Source organism: Haliotis asinina, chromosome 10 (genome assembly GCF_037392515.1).
Source record: "Haliotis asinina isolate JCU_RB_2024 chromosome 10, JCU_Hal_asi_v2, whole genome shotgun sequence".
Classification (NCBI taxonomy): domain Eukaryota; kingdom Metazoa; phylum Mollusca; class Gastropoda; order Lepetellida; family Haliotidae; genus Haliotis; species Haliotis asinina.
The window spans coordinates 48451389-48466497 of NC_090289.1; the positions used below are offsets into that span (position 1 = coordinate 48451389).

The 15109-nt window shown below is 41.2% G+C and overlaps 1 protein-coding gene across 1 annotated transcript in view; it reads right to left on the reverse strand.

The window, feature by feature from the left end:
* Positions 1 to 3714, reverse strand: part of LOC137299036 (EGF-like domain-containing protein 2) — a 50190-nt gene extending 46476 nt beyond the window's left edge. The window contains exons 1-2 of the mRNA XM_067831510.1: positions 3632 to 3714; positions 332 to 406 (exon numbers count right to left, since the gene is read on the reverse strand). Of these exons, the coding sequence (XP_067687611.1) occupies positions 332 to 395 (64 nt within the window). The 5' untranslated portion in view covers positions 396 to 406; positions 3632 to 3714. The remainder of the gene's footprint in view (positions 1 to 331; positions 407 to 3631) is intronic.
* Positions 3715 to 15109: the final 11395 nt, after the last annotated feature.

Sequence of the window (15109 nt, forward strand, 5' to 3'; positions counted from 1 at the left end):
TTGCTTTCCACTTGCTTTGTAATTGTGAGGGCAGTCAAATGGAAGCCCGTCGGTTTTTAGCCCAAATATTCATTATGCTGTGCCTGAGTATTTGAGTTTTCCCCCACGTCTTTAGTTGTACTTTAGCCTATACGTACAAGTCTATCCCGATGGATGTAGACAGGTAGACAGGAAGTATATATTTGGCATTCATTTTGTATTGATATCAGCAAAACTTCGCCAGGCATTTCACGACCTTATATAATATTTGGGCAAATTCTTGAAGAATATAACATTGTATTAACACTGCATCTGTAGCAGGTGAATGGGCAAAGCTAGTGAGTTTCCTTACCTCCTCCCTTCACATGGCACATCAAGAGTACAACACCAATGCTGTAGATGGCGTGAGAGAGCATGGTAGTTGTTTCTGAAAAAGGAAACATCACTTACAATATGTTTAATAATAAATAAGATTTTGAAACGTCAGTAGAGTACACACACAAACGTTACGATGGCGTGACGTTTTTCCAAACCGAGGCAATGAAATACTCACAACTTAATGCAGTCAGTCTAGTTGTTTAGCATACAGATAAGTGAAATAGTAGAAAATAGAAGGGAAAAATAATAGAATGAATTTTGAACGAAAAGGTCACGTGGCTTTTGCATATGTTCTTAAATTGCGAATTTGATTAAAAATCCACACAAATCAAATCCATAATTATTAAAGTACATGTGTAAGGCGCTGGATCAACGGATGTGGCTGTAGTGTCTAATTGTACTATTTGCAACCATTCCGCAAATATATGTTGAAGTACGATCCACACAATCACTAATGTATAATGTGCAAAACAGTTAATTACAGAATGAAGGCAACGACTCATGGGTATGAGTGAGTGAGTTTAGTTTTACGCCGCTTTTTAGCAATATTCCAGCAATATCACGGCGGGGGACACCAGAAAATGGGCTTCACTCATTATACCCATGTGGGGAATCGAACCCGGGCCTTCGGCGTGACAAGCGAACGCTTTAACCACTAGGCTACCCCACCACCCTACTAATGGGTATGGCTGAATGTGAAGTAAGAAATGATGTGTATCGTCCGAACATGTTGGAGGTGTCAGGGTGCTTCAACAATAAAAGATGAAAGGTGTGTAGTAATCGTTTGAAATGTTGAGGTATCTGATCCATGGTTCATAACGTAGTAGTCAACCCTTTCATCAGTGTCGTCTCCCTTTCATGTTCACGACGACTGACTTTAAAGTAATATATGGACCACTTCCAGTCTGGTATTCGTCAGTGCACAACAACACATTCAGATACTTCTCTGTACATTTCGAATCATATTCTATTTTCACGAACAAATCATGAAAACGTTTGGACGAATCATGAACACGAAGGCTGTTGGAATAATTATGTTCGAAATCCATGAACAGTCATACAACTTTGATTGCAATTGACATCATCCTAAAATGAGATATTCTCTGCTGAACTTTTCAAGAACAAAAACGAAACGCGAACGTAGTTTTCAAATGTACGTTTATGTCTGTAAATGACAGATGCATCAAACATACACACTCTGTATATTAATATAACTATTTTGTGTTACGTCGAACAATCTGGTGTCCACTCTTTGAGTTCTAGTACTAGTCTGAAGCGCCCTCTATGGTGCAATGGGAGTAAACCATGTGAAGTCCTTCACCAAGTCGACCCAGTGTCGATCACTTGTGGAGGGGTTCCTTGGAAGCCCTTGCATTGTGTGTACATGCACTGCTTGGAACAGAAGAACAATCCAACCGCCACCTTCGCCTGGATGATGTCGGCGGCTCTTAAATGTGAGGGCTTCTTTTTAAGCTACCCAGGACCAGTCAGTTCCCTCTTGTGATCGCCTATGTTGACCGTGTAATTAATCTACAGACTGTCCAGCAGTGGATACCGTTTCCTGGCGTATCATATCTTAAACGTAGATCAATAATAACCCCTTCACACTTGCACGGGGACATTGCATGGTTCACGAAGAGTGTGCCAGGGTTGTCGAGCGTTTAGATTTGATTCCAAACACGTCTGTTTCTAAGAGTCATTTCCCAAATCGGTCATTCGTATAACGAAAGATCATGACAATTATAAACCTTTACGATTTTGAGAGTATATGAAGTGCATTTCCTGCAAATCTGCAGTTCATTTGTAATTGCATTTATAAGTTATAAACTGTTTCTATAATCATAGTGTATGTTCCCAGAATGTATATCGAAATCAAAACCCATCTATGTCAAATGTTCGAATCTTCTGCTTGCTCCATTTTTCAGGTTAACGTTCAGAAGGCAGTGTGGCGTACCCTGGTTTAGGATCAAGGGTGAGTGAATGAGTGAGTTTAGATTTACGCCACAATATTCCAGCTATATGGCAGATGTCTTCAAATAATCGCGTCTTGACCAGAAAACCCAGTGATCAACAGCATTAGCATCGATCTGCGCACTGGGAACTAATGACGTGTCAAGCAAGTCAGCGAGCCTGACCACTCCATCCTGTTAGTCGCCTCTTACGACAGCACAGTCGCCTTTTATGGCAAGCATGTGTTGCTGAAGGCCTATTCTACCCCGGGACCTTCACGGGTCTTCACGGGAGGATCGGCCTACTCTTCCCGGGAAATACTCGTATATAAATACAACATTATGGTCCCATCCGTTGTTTCTTGACTCCGTGTTTGGACGTTCGTTGTCATTTGGAAATGCTACAATACATTGCTACAAGCTATCATATAGTCGAAATTGTACACTCTGTTTTGTAGTTGTTGGTAACCAAACTTACTAGTACATCTTCTTACAAAATACACCTTCAATGGTGTTCTAGAATGCATCTGAAAGTGATCATGGCCAATAGTATGGTGATTTACCAACATTTGCTGGTGAACTACAGCCCCCGTTTTTCTATTTTATATATCTTTTTTGTATAGTAAATAGTTTAATGCTTACATGCTAGCTTTTAAGTTTCTGTCTCTGATAACCAAATTGTTTGACTGTCATTTGTTGACATGTACTAAAAATAGCTTTATTTGTTGTTAAAGTATATATTTTATTAGTCGAGATATGGCTGTAATATTGCCAATGTGACTTTAAGTCTGAACTCACTGACTTACACTAGAAGACCTGCAATGGGCATACTTACACGTATATTCTTCTATGCGGGTTCGCTATAATGGTCATAAGATCAGATTAACTGTTCTCAAAACGTTCGTAGCCCTACGAACTTCCTACGCCCATTCGTAACACATTGGCTACGACCAAGGTTGGAATTTTTATGGCTACCAACGTTTCGACAATAACATATCATGCAGTCATACTACAAGTAATCGCCAACCACAACTCTATGAATCACTGGTCACAATATAGAAAACGGTATTGTCTTGTCCAGAGTTGATTACTGACTTCAAGCTGTGGCCTTATCAAGAAATATTGCTGACTAAGACGATCAACAATAAAGAGTGAGTACGAATGGTTTTACGCAGCTTTTAGCAATATTCCAACAATATCACGGCGCTGGACGCCAGAAACAACAAAGAACAAAATGCTAAAAGGCAAATATGTAGACACGAATCCATGTACAATACACTTGAGGCATGAAAAGATGTACGAGGTAGATGTATGCGTCAACTTACCAGGTTCTGTCAAATAGGTGTTCCAGGTGTTAGGCCACACTCCACACTGGGAGGCTGAAGTCCCCTTCAGAGATTTGAACAGAGTGATTGTGAGATGTAGCAAAAGAGCTCATACATGTATAAATCAGCCAGTGAGATTCGCCGTAGCTTGGCGTTAAGCATCAGCGCTCTTGATGATTGAGACAGTTTCAAAATAGCTGTTTATATAAGCTAACCAAAGGCCATCTTACTTGGTGTATATAGAACCAATTTGTACAAAATGTGTTTTGCCACGCTGTGTAATCATTGAGAACGTATGGCCAATCGTGCCAGTCCGTTCTGTAAGTTTTGAAAAGAATCTTGAGCAATACGACACAGGATCACGGGTCTTACTATCCACCTGGGAATATCAAATGCAAATAGCGAAATGTTCAGATACATTCACATCGCAATAAGCTGCAAATGGTTATATGCAGTCGTTGTAGGACAACACAAGGCAATAAAAACTGCTTCATCGTGTTACACTGGCAAACAGTAAATCTTACAATGTGTTTAAACGTGTGAGCTGACATAATGAATTTCTCTGAGTCATAAAATGTCAATATGTATGTATATAACTTATTGCTTGATTTTAATTTGGGCATGTAGCCCGTGTTTTACATTGTAAAATAATAGTGCTGTAGCTTATTGCTTGATTTCAATTTGGGCATATAGCCCGTATTTTACATTGTAAAATATTATTTGGGCATATAGCCCGTGTTTTACATTGTAAAATAATAGTGTTGTAACCCATGTTTTATATTGTAAATATGTTTGTTATAGTCTGAGTGGCGTAATCATCCTAAACTGCGGTCCCTATGTGGTATCTCAGTGAGTTACTAGCACTATCAAATACCAGCTTACGTCTGGACTGGATATAAACAGCCACACATACATAAGTATGCACATCTCCTTATCAGCGAAGTATTCCTAAGTGTGACGCTAAACCCCATTTCACCTCCTCCCATATTATTACATAGACAGTCGAATCTCATTGTGGATCTTGAAAAAAGTTCGAGATATCTCTGACTGATGACAAAGATCCAAGCAATTTTGGAAACCATGATATGAGAAGATATTATTAGGTAAAAGCGTTAGTCAGTTGTGTGAGAGTTAATCAATCAATGAACCGAGTTTAGTTTAGTTTCACGCCGCACTCAGAAATATTACAGGTATATGGCGGTGGTCTGTAAATAATTGGACCAGAATATACAGTCATCCACGGCATGAACATTGACTTACTGAAGATCAATCCTAACCTGGAGTTGTTCGAGCTCTTCACAAACGAAAATTCGACAAATCCAAGCTGAAAACATCCCGTCTCGACTGTATTCACAAATGCACTTGGAAACAAATCTTTTCTTTGAGAGGCATTTCAGAAGTTGTATAGGTGAAGGAAAAGCAAGTTTTATGGATGGGTTTATGGACTTCTTTATTGCAGTAAGTGCAGGTACTAACACAGTTATTAAGCATGTAATGATTGATTGGTTGTGATGACAATACACAAATGTGGACCATGGGAGCCAATGGACGGAGTATGGGTGGATTACTTGGGTGTCCTCCCATTAGTCATACGTCCCATTAGTCATACTGATTAAAACAACATATGGTATGGTTGACTGAACCAACAACTACGTTTGTAATACCTTTGGAAAAATATCGTGGAGTGATCCCAGAAACAGAAATATAGCCCCACATCAGTGAACTCAATAATCTTCACTATGGTATGCATGTATAATCTGACCTTGAGCATAGTATACATGCATGAACTGATCTTGAGCATAGTGGACATGCATAAAGTGATCTTGAGCATAGTGTGCATACATAAACTGTACACTTGAACCATTAGAGCATTATTCGTTTAAATAATCTGAACAAGTTCGGTGGTGGTTCGATCGCCAAAAGACTTTCAACCAAAAGACGTTAAAATATAAAACTTGTTACCTCCTCGCCTTGTCTGTGGTTTCAGATGACAAATCGCCTAGTCGAGGTCAGTGAAGGGTATTTAGATGAAATGACGGCAAGCGAAAACCGACCGGACATATACATATTTTTCGCAAGCAAACGCGCACACACTGTCATAGCTTTATGATTACATAATAAGCTGTACGTCTTCTTCACACCGTGTAAGACAATGTAGCCGGCAGTACGTTTATTTTTCTGTGAAACCGATCTGCATTCAGCTATATATTACGAAGAGTGATAAGAACAGTATAGGGCGATCTACCAGTATGTGTTCATGTATATACTTTAAGACTCTTTTCTGTGGATCGTCAACTTTTTTATTGCAAGGGGTTCTATGTTTCGGTGTAGGTACTAACCCCGTTATCAAGATTAGCAAAAGGGAGTATATATATATACATAGCTGCATAGTTGGTATATACAGTTGACAAGGTCACTGTGGTATTGAGTGCTAATTAGGGATTTGCGCAGAGTAGGTTAATGTACAGGATGATAGCTCAGGCTCCCTAGTGACAGTCCCGTAACAATAGTTTAGGCCGGATATTTACTGTCTCTTCTGTTACCGAAACCAGAGACTTTTTGTGGATTTAATGTATGAATTCCGACTATATATGCATCGTGTTACCCGTATGGAATGACCATACAATACTGACACATTATGTTGCCTTAATTTCAGTTTCATTACATATGCCTGGATTCTTTACTTTGGCTTTTATGTTACTGAAAAGTCTCTTTAGCATTGTGGCTACAGCATACTGTCCTAAGGGACCGTCTCGACATGGCTGAGATATTGCCGAGGTGACTTTCATTAATAACTCACTCCTATGAGACATCAACTATGATTGAATATAGGTCCTGTCATAGCCCTTGGGAGTTGCAATACTTTTCCCCCATGTGTGTGTATGTGTGTGTGTGTGTGTGTGTGTGTGTGTGTGTGTATTGTGTGTATATGTAAAATATACATATATTCTTTACTCTTAAATACATTTAGGTGAAGACGAACCAGTGAGAACCAGATGATTTTAGTCATGCATTTAACGGTATCAATATTTTGCAACTTTATACGTCATTTCTAAGACTTCATGAACACGTTATGGAAAGGGGTGCTGAATGTGCTTGCGTGACGCCACTCAACGTGTTAGGCAGATTTGTGTCGGCATATTGGACGTGGAGAGGAGGATGGCAAATATTACCAAAGGTCCAGAAGTTGGTAAAACCCAGCCTGCAGTTGCCCGTCGCACCAGAACATCACATCTATGAGTTCGGTATTTATTCGCGCCTCATTTCGAGCTAAGGACCAATAGTCACCCGCACAGAAGGTTAGTCCAGAGGGCTTGCTTTTCATTTTTCATCGCCATGCTTCTGCCTTTGAGACTTCGTGTGACTAGCCTGTTGTGAGAAGGGTATGAGAGCAAACAATTTGGAGTCGCCTTCGACATGTGTCAATAACACCTAAAAGACTGGTATTTTTTCATGCAACATAACCGACACCATCGTCGCTGACGCAGATCTTCAAAATTCGATCTAGGATGAAACACAGGCTGTCTACAGACATCGAACTGCAATATTTGCATAGAACTGCCGTCGAGATTCGGAGGCTGAAGTGTGAGGAGGCACATCCATCGACCAATGTGTGACTTCTAATGGCCCGGGGCAAAGCGTTGGCTCAACACGCCGAAGACCCGGGCTCGAATCCCCCATAGGTACAAGTTGTGAAGCCCATTTCTGTTGCATTCAGACGTGGTGTTGCTGGCATATTGCTAAAAGCGGTATAAAACCAAACCCATTCAGTCAGCCTAAATCTGAACCGCTAGATCATATATGGAAAGTACAAAATTTAACGTTTACGTCAAATTCAAAGATACTAATCAATTACTTGCGCAACAGGCGAGCGAACGTGTTGCAAAGAATGGGTGAGTATGTAGGCCGAATCACCTGACTTCATCTCATTTTGTGTTCCTGATGACTGCACATGGGGTCACACACAAGAAACAGCCCACCTCATCCCAGCCCTTCATAGACAGGACGATCAATATTATCATTACCCCTGCTGTAAAGGTGACTATGATTATGCTAAAGTATATTTATAAGTCGCTCACTTGAAATAAATATCTACATTTTTAGTCAAAGCCATCATAAATGTTCTGCTTTTTGTTCCGGGACCTTATAATGATCGACCCAGTCACCCAATCTAAAGCCTTGATAGTCGTCCAAGCATAGAATCTGAAGAGAGTGCTTTGAACAGTAAGATTTCTCCTCATCAGAAAACAGAAGCAGTCCCTGTACATGTCTTTTCGATGAGTTGGCAAAATTCCAGACAATATACAATAGAGGTATATTTTGCATGAATGTAGTATACTCAGTCACCTATAAGAAAGGTAATTTGCTCGATTCCGACTTCATCTAAGACATTCTATTTTCGTGTCACCAGTAGATAGTAATCAGACACATAACTCGACCCAGCCCAACCTATGGCATCCTACAGAGGCAGGTCTACTGGCTCCATCTTAACTCACATGGGAGCATATGACAAAGTCCAAAAAGGGTTGTGCATCGGACATTACTTTGGTTGCTGAAGAAGCACGTTTAGAATGGTCGTCCTCTTCAATGCCATGTTAGGAAACTTTACTGATGCTTTTAATATATACTGAGTCGAAAAAGAAACTTCATATTCTTCAGGGCACTATAAAAGAACAAGGAATGGTAAGATGGTTAAATGGTTGTTATATCACTGAGATCTGTGCGATGTACTCGATACACTGACAGTGCCACAATCGGTTACATTAGGCTACACAGCTGTTGCAAAACATGAGCATACAGAATGTCAAGTTATAAGAATAAAAATTCGAACTTTCTCAGTTCGGTATTGTATATTGCCGCCCCGCGCATTCAACACTGCCAAACACCGTCTCCTAATCGACTGTCTGATGCTTGTGAACACGTGGTTGGGGATTCTGCGCCATTGCACTTTCAAGGCAGCGCCAAGTTCCTGTAAATTCTGAGGTTGGTTCCTAAGACCAAAGTGCATCCAAAACGTGGTGGATTAAGCTCCGGGAACCTTGATGGCCAGTCCATGACGTTAATTCCAGCGTTTTAAAGGAACTTTCATGTCAGCATCGCGGTATGCGGCCGAGCATTACCATGCTGGAACTGTAGACCTGGGCCATGAGCCGCCATTAAAGGAACGAGTTCAGGGGTGAGCACCTGGTCGAGGTAAGCAGCAGCTGTGAGGTTTCCACGGATGACCAGAAGTCGGGAACGGTTGTTCCCACAGAAAGCACCCATCACCATGCAAATTCCGCCACCGAATCTGTCGACTTCATGTACACAACATTGGGCACACCGTTCATGACGTCGTCTGCAGACTCTATGCCTGCCGTCCCCGAATCTGATGATAAACCTGGATTGATCCCTAAAGACGACTCGATTCCAGTCTCTCTGGGTCCATCGGAGGTGACGTTGGGCCCACAACAGACGTTGGTGTTGCTGAAACGGCGTCAATATTGGCCGAAGACGTGGACGTCGAGAATGGAGATTGGCAGCCCGCAACCGATTTCGAATGGTCTGTGTGGACAATCGACCTCTAAACATCTCAGCCCTGGTTCGTGTAGCCGGCAGAAATCTGTCATGTAGGACGATTTGACGGTTTTCTGATCGTGAGGTCACACGTGGACGACCCGAACTTGGGCGATCAAAGTGGTGCCAGTTTGTTGTAGACGACCTCGCAAGTCATACAAAGTACGACGGCTGCATTCCATTGCTCTTGCGACGTCAATAACTGATCTTCCCGCTTGCAGCATGGCAACGGCCCGTTAATATTGCACTTTTGACAATCGTGGCATTTAAAGTACCGTTAGAACTGTGGTTTAAAAGTGTCTGTTTTTCAATTCTTGAGGCCAATGCAAACACGTGCAAATGAAGAAAACTTCGATGCAAAGATCACGTGATCAACTGCAAAACCTGATTTGGCACTAACGGCACTTGCACGACGAATGGATGGGTGGGTTTGAGTGGGTTTTGCTAACGTTTTCTAGAATCGAAAGATAGGGATCTTATGTCGGATACATAGATGTATCATCTGAGAAAAAATATATTTTGTGAAGTTTCTATTTTGACTCAGCATAGTAACAGAGATCGGATACTTCTGTTCACAGAAAACATTTGAAAGGTATCAGACTGATTCGTCTATGAATATTATCATGTTAATGAAACAACGTTTGCCAAACATTAGTCCTTGACATATTGCCCGAAGAAAGCATCCTTGCTGGCATCTTTGTGAACTGTGGGTACCAAAGCATTCTCGAAACTAACCTTTTGCTTAAACCTTCAGGTCACTGCATTGTGCCGCCATTACATTACTGTGTTTGTGAGCATTATGACACATCATAAAAACATGCAATGTTCTGCATTCGAAATTGATGAAATGCCTTTGTTTTGTTTATGTGAAAGAGATCCGTAGAAACTATTGAGATACAATGTTTGCTAATGCATTTGTAGAAGGGTTAAGTAGCTATATGCTGAGACTATTTATAAAACAGTAATAATTTATTGCAAAGAAAGCATGAATGCTTACCAATATATTCCGAATGTGACTTGACTGTGAATGCATGTCTGTTAATATGATTACACATTAAGGTGGGGATTCGACAAAGAATCGCTCTTGTTTTGAGAGACTTCCATTCATCCCGATTTCTTCCTCATGAGCGAGATGGACGACAGCGTGCCTCCCGTCGGAGAAATGGTCGTTTTGCCCCTAATTGCATTCGACATGTTGACAGATTGGGTGAGGTATTGCCATGGCTTGGGATGAAATATCCAGCACACAAAAATCCCATTTAGTGGTGGTTGTGGTGAAACTTTTGGTGTGCTTAATGGTTACTTTGAACGTGCATTGCAGCAACTCATTCAATGTTCGTGGTGGTGAAACTCACCAGCGTCCAGTTTGATCCAAACTCTCAAACACAACAGCCTAGTGTATGTGGAAGACAGACGTCCCATCGGTTGCCTCACAACATGTTGTAATGTGGTTTAGATTGCACACTGAACACACAAAATGTTTCCTTTACCTTTGAGTATAAATGAAATGACCACGTTATAGTTTATATATAAGTAACAAACTTTAGGGTGGTCCCTTAATTTGTGTTTGTATACTAAGCACATAAATAAACTGTTCATTGTCCAAATATTGTCCAGGTTGATCAGTACGATAACAATGTCAAAGGTACATATAAACTTTAATGGACGGATCATGAGACCATAACAAGTCGGGAGAAATTCAGTTGAAAAGTCACTCACAATGACGTCACGAGTCAACAAACGGGACACGGGTCAAAAGACCGTGTCACAAGCTCAATAACGAGTATGTCCACCAGCAGCATTGAGAACAGTAGTGCATCAACGACGCATAGAGCCTATCAAACGTGCAAGGAAAGTTTGTGAGATGTCACGCCAGATTCTCTTAAGTCCTGTTGCAAGGTCAAGGACGTTATCTGGCGGATGAAGAAGACGGCGTGGAAGCCTCGTCCCAAACATGCTCTATCGGGGAGAGATCCAGTGAATTTGCAGGCCAAGGCAGTAAGTCAACCCTTGCCGTATTGAGGGCTGGTATTGTCCTCTTGGTATGTTAACCCAGGTCCAAGTCAACGTTGTGGTGTTGCACGAAATCCATAGCAACCCTTGCCGTATTGAGGGCTGGTATTGTCCTCTTGGTATGTTAACCCAGGTCCATGACGCGGCAGAAAAGGAGTTGCCACAGGTCGAAGAATCTGATTCCTGTTAAGTTGCCCTGAACAATCACCAAAGGTGTTCTTTGGCGTGCTGTTAGTCCCAAATCATCACGGAAATACCACCAAAGCGATTCCTCTCCAAGACACAGGCCCGTGCATAACGTTCTCCCACGCGTCTATAGGTACGTTGACGTCCATCACTATGGGGCATGTTAAACCTGGTCTCATGTGTAAAAACACCATTTATCAACCAAAACAAGGGTCTGCACCACATTCATCGGGTTTTCGATGACGTTGTGTCAGGATAGGTCATAGGACGGGACGTCTGATAACGTAAACGTTGTCGACCTGTCGACCTGAATACGATGAAGTCCTAGGATGGTTCGGGAGATCATCACTGCAGTCTGAAACCTTTGGCGAAGATGGGTGGCCCTTATCCAACTGTCCTGTCCTGGCGTTGTTACACGTGGACGTCCAGAACGTGGCCTATCGATGACGTCATTTGCGTTTTGGTAGCATCTCACCAGTGCAGAAATGGTGTTCCGGTGGCAGTAGAAATGTGCAGCCACTTGTTGTTGAGACAATTCCCCAAGGACAATCCCAGTGGCCTCATGACGTTGTGCCAACGTTAGCTTTCGCAGGCTATGCGTTTCAAGAGCCGTTTAAGTTTTTGAACAATCGCAAGAGCAGAGGTTGAGCTTTCCAAAGTGACAGTATGAATGTGGCTTTCATTTGCTCTGTGTCTCTTTCACGGAATGCACGTGCAACAACCTACTGCACGTCTCAAGGACGAAACCACTGACGTCACGAGACGTAGCACGTGCATGCATTTTGGATACATGTCTCTGATCTCTGAGTTTAAATCCTTATGTGTCTACACATGCTTGATAAATTTAGATTTTACATTTTTGTATGCACAGTTTCTTTATGTGCCTAGTATAGTATGTAAGCATAAGGTATTGATCATATTTCGATTCTATTCAGTTGGACAGTAACCATTGGTCTGTTCTATCAATATAGGTATATATTAATAAGAATTTAGTAGCCCATGCTTGTCATAAGAGACGACAACGGGATCGGGTGGTCTGGCTCGCTGACTTGGTTGACGCATGTCATAAAGTCCCAGTTGCGTAGAGCGATGTTCATACTGTTGATCACTGGATTGTCTTGACCAGACTCGATTATTTACATACCTTTGCCATATTTCTGGGTTGTTTTCATGACGTAGATTCATTTTTGAAAAACAAACAAACAAACAAACAAAAAACAACGAAATTCGCTTTTAGTTATACATCACATAGTTAGATCACGGACCGACAGGATATCTCTAAACAAACAATGGCACATGTTGTTGTAATGTGACAGTCTATGTTAGCGGTCATGTGATTTCCTTGAAAATACAAAATGAGAAGTGAGGAAAACGGAGTTGGATTATCTAAATTGATGTTTTGTTTTTGGTTTAGTATTTAAGGTGTAGGATCAATATTTTTAACCAGTACGGTTAGTAACATGGCAGGGCAATTCAGCGAAGGACCCGATCAGCCCGGGGGGATAACTGGATCGCATGTTACACCTAAAAAGCGAAAATTATCTGTTAAGACAATAGAGACAAAATACGAGGCTGTCATAGATAAATTCCCCACATGTACACGTATGTACATTCCGATTCCGTTTGTATGAACTATACAACTTTTTATACTGACTGAAAATGAATTAGTGCTGTCAACTAAATGGGATCGCTTGTGAGTTTGTTAAATTATTCTTGTTCTTATCTTTTTGTATGCATATTTATTTGCCATGACGAATAAAGTGATTGAATTGATTTACATTTGAATATGTTGTAATTTAAAGATCAATACTGCCGTAAACGTTTATTGCAAAGATATATTGTTCGTATGTGTATCCTACTGCAAAATAACGATGTGTTAAGCAACGTGGTCGTGTTGGTTCTTGGTCTTTTCAATGCTGACGGATGTGTCGAACACTTTCCCCTTGGACCCAACGAGTTCGACACAACGGGGTTTGACTGTATTCTGTTTCCATACTGCAGCATGCGTTCAGCATTTAGGATACACTGTACTGCCTAACCAAGCTGTTCATGAGTTGTACAAGAGTCCTTCTAAATATACCATCTAGGTATATAACCTTCCCCAATTCAAAGCTGTTTGCGTCTAAAAGCCTGTTTGCCAACGTAGACTATTACAATAAAGATATGCTCCAAAGACCTTCAAAACGCCAGCCATAATGGTATTCCTCAAGAGTCTTCTCAGTCAGGAGATTCTTATTCAAAATTGTATATAAGTATAATGATAAGTAAACTATTAAGATTCCCTCGTGCTTAAAGGACTTGTGCACATCCCCTGCTGATTAAGGTTCAATGGACGTCAGTAACACAACCATCCTTTGTGTCCAGTGGGTACACTTTAGGTGTGTCTGTGATGTCCCGCTCTATTACCTAGGTCTCAAAATTGACATCTTAACTCTTATGTTTTGTCAACTTCATGTAATAGATGTGATCCTGTATATATCATGGCGTGGCATGATAATTATATGCAGCTGACAAATTGTCAGTTGGAGCACTTACGATTTGACAGGGTTTTGAACAAGTCCTACTTTTTTTGTAAATGCACCCCATGATTTGTGTGTCTCTTTGACTAAGTTTGAATTCCAGCTTATCGTAATAGTGAGTGAGTGAGTGAGTTTAGTTTTACGCCGCACTCAGCAATATTCCAGCTATATGGCGGAGGTCTGTAAATAATCGAGTCTGGACCAGACAATCCAGTGATCAACAACACGAGCATCGATCTGCGCAATTGGGAACCGATGACATGTGTCAACCAAGTCAGCGAGTCTGACCACCCGATCCCGATAGTCGTCTCTTACGAAAAGCTGAGTCGCCTTTTATGGCAAGCATGGGTTGCTGAAGGCCTATTCTACCCCGGGACCTTCACGGGTCGCTTATCGTAATAAGGTAGACTACGCTACATGATGGCTTCTTTTCTATCTTTAAATGTGAACATGCACATAATCTAGCCAAACTGCATCTCACATCTGAGTAGCATTTCCAAATACTGGAAATTTCAATTTCATTTTCACATTTTCTAAAGTTTGACAGGGCCATGGAATATAATATCACGTATTACCGACAAAAGAAGCGGCATGGATGGTATATCATGTATGTTATCTATATTCAGTTTGCAAAAAACGAGGAAGCTACAAGCATATGCATCCATGCAGAACCCATATCGTAACTGTTACCTGCAAAATGTCTTTGCACGCAATGACGTGGTTTATGTAATAAACGCCAATAGTCAATATATTGTGTTTACATTATGGTTTGTGATTTGTTCCATACTCTCTGAACGTGGCCGCATTTTGATTTTGCACTAATACTTTTAGCCCTTTAAATGTTTTGTTAGAACATAACCCGATGAATTGCAGTTTACCATCAGTGTTTACATTCGACATGCAGACATTTCTCCTGCAAGTGGTGGGTTGGAGTAGTCAAATGGTCAAAGCGTCGGCTTGTCACACTGAAGACACGGGTTCGATTTCGCACATGGGTATCACTTCTGTTATGATAGAATGTGCATGCGTGGCTTTGAACAGTACAATGAGTCAATTATATCTCCTTATCTTAGGAAAGTTGCTGATAGTTACAGTATGATATCTGTTGCAGAAAAAGTCTAGATTCCACTGAGAAATGTCGTCATGGAGCATGTAGTTGACGTTTACCGTTTAGGAATGCCCTCATATCGTTGACGAAAACCAC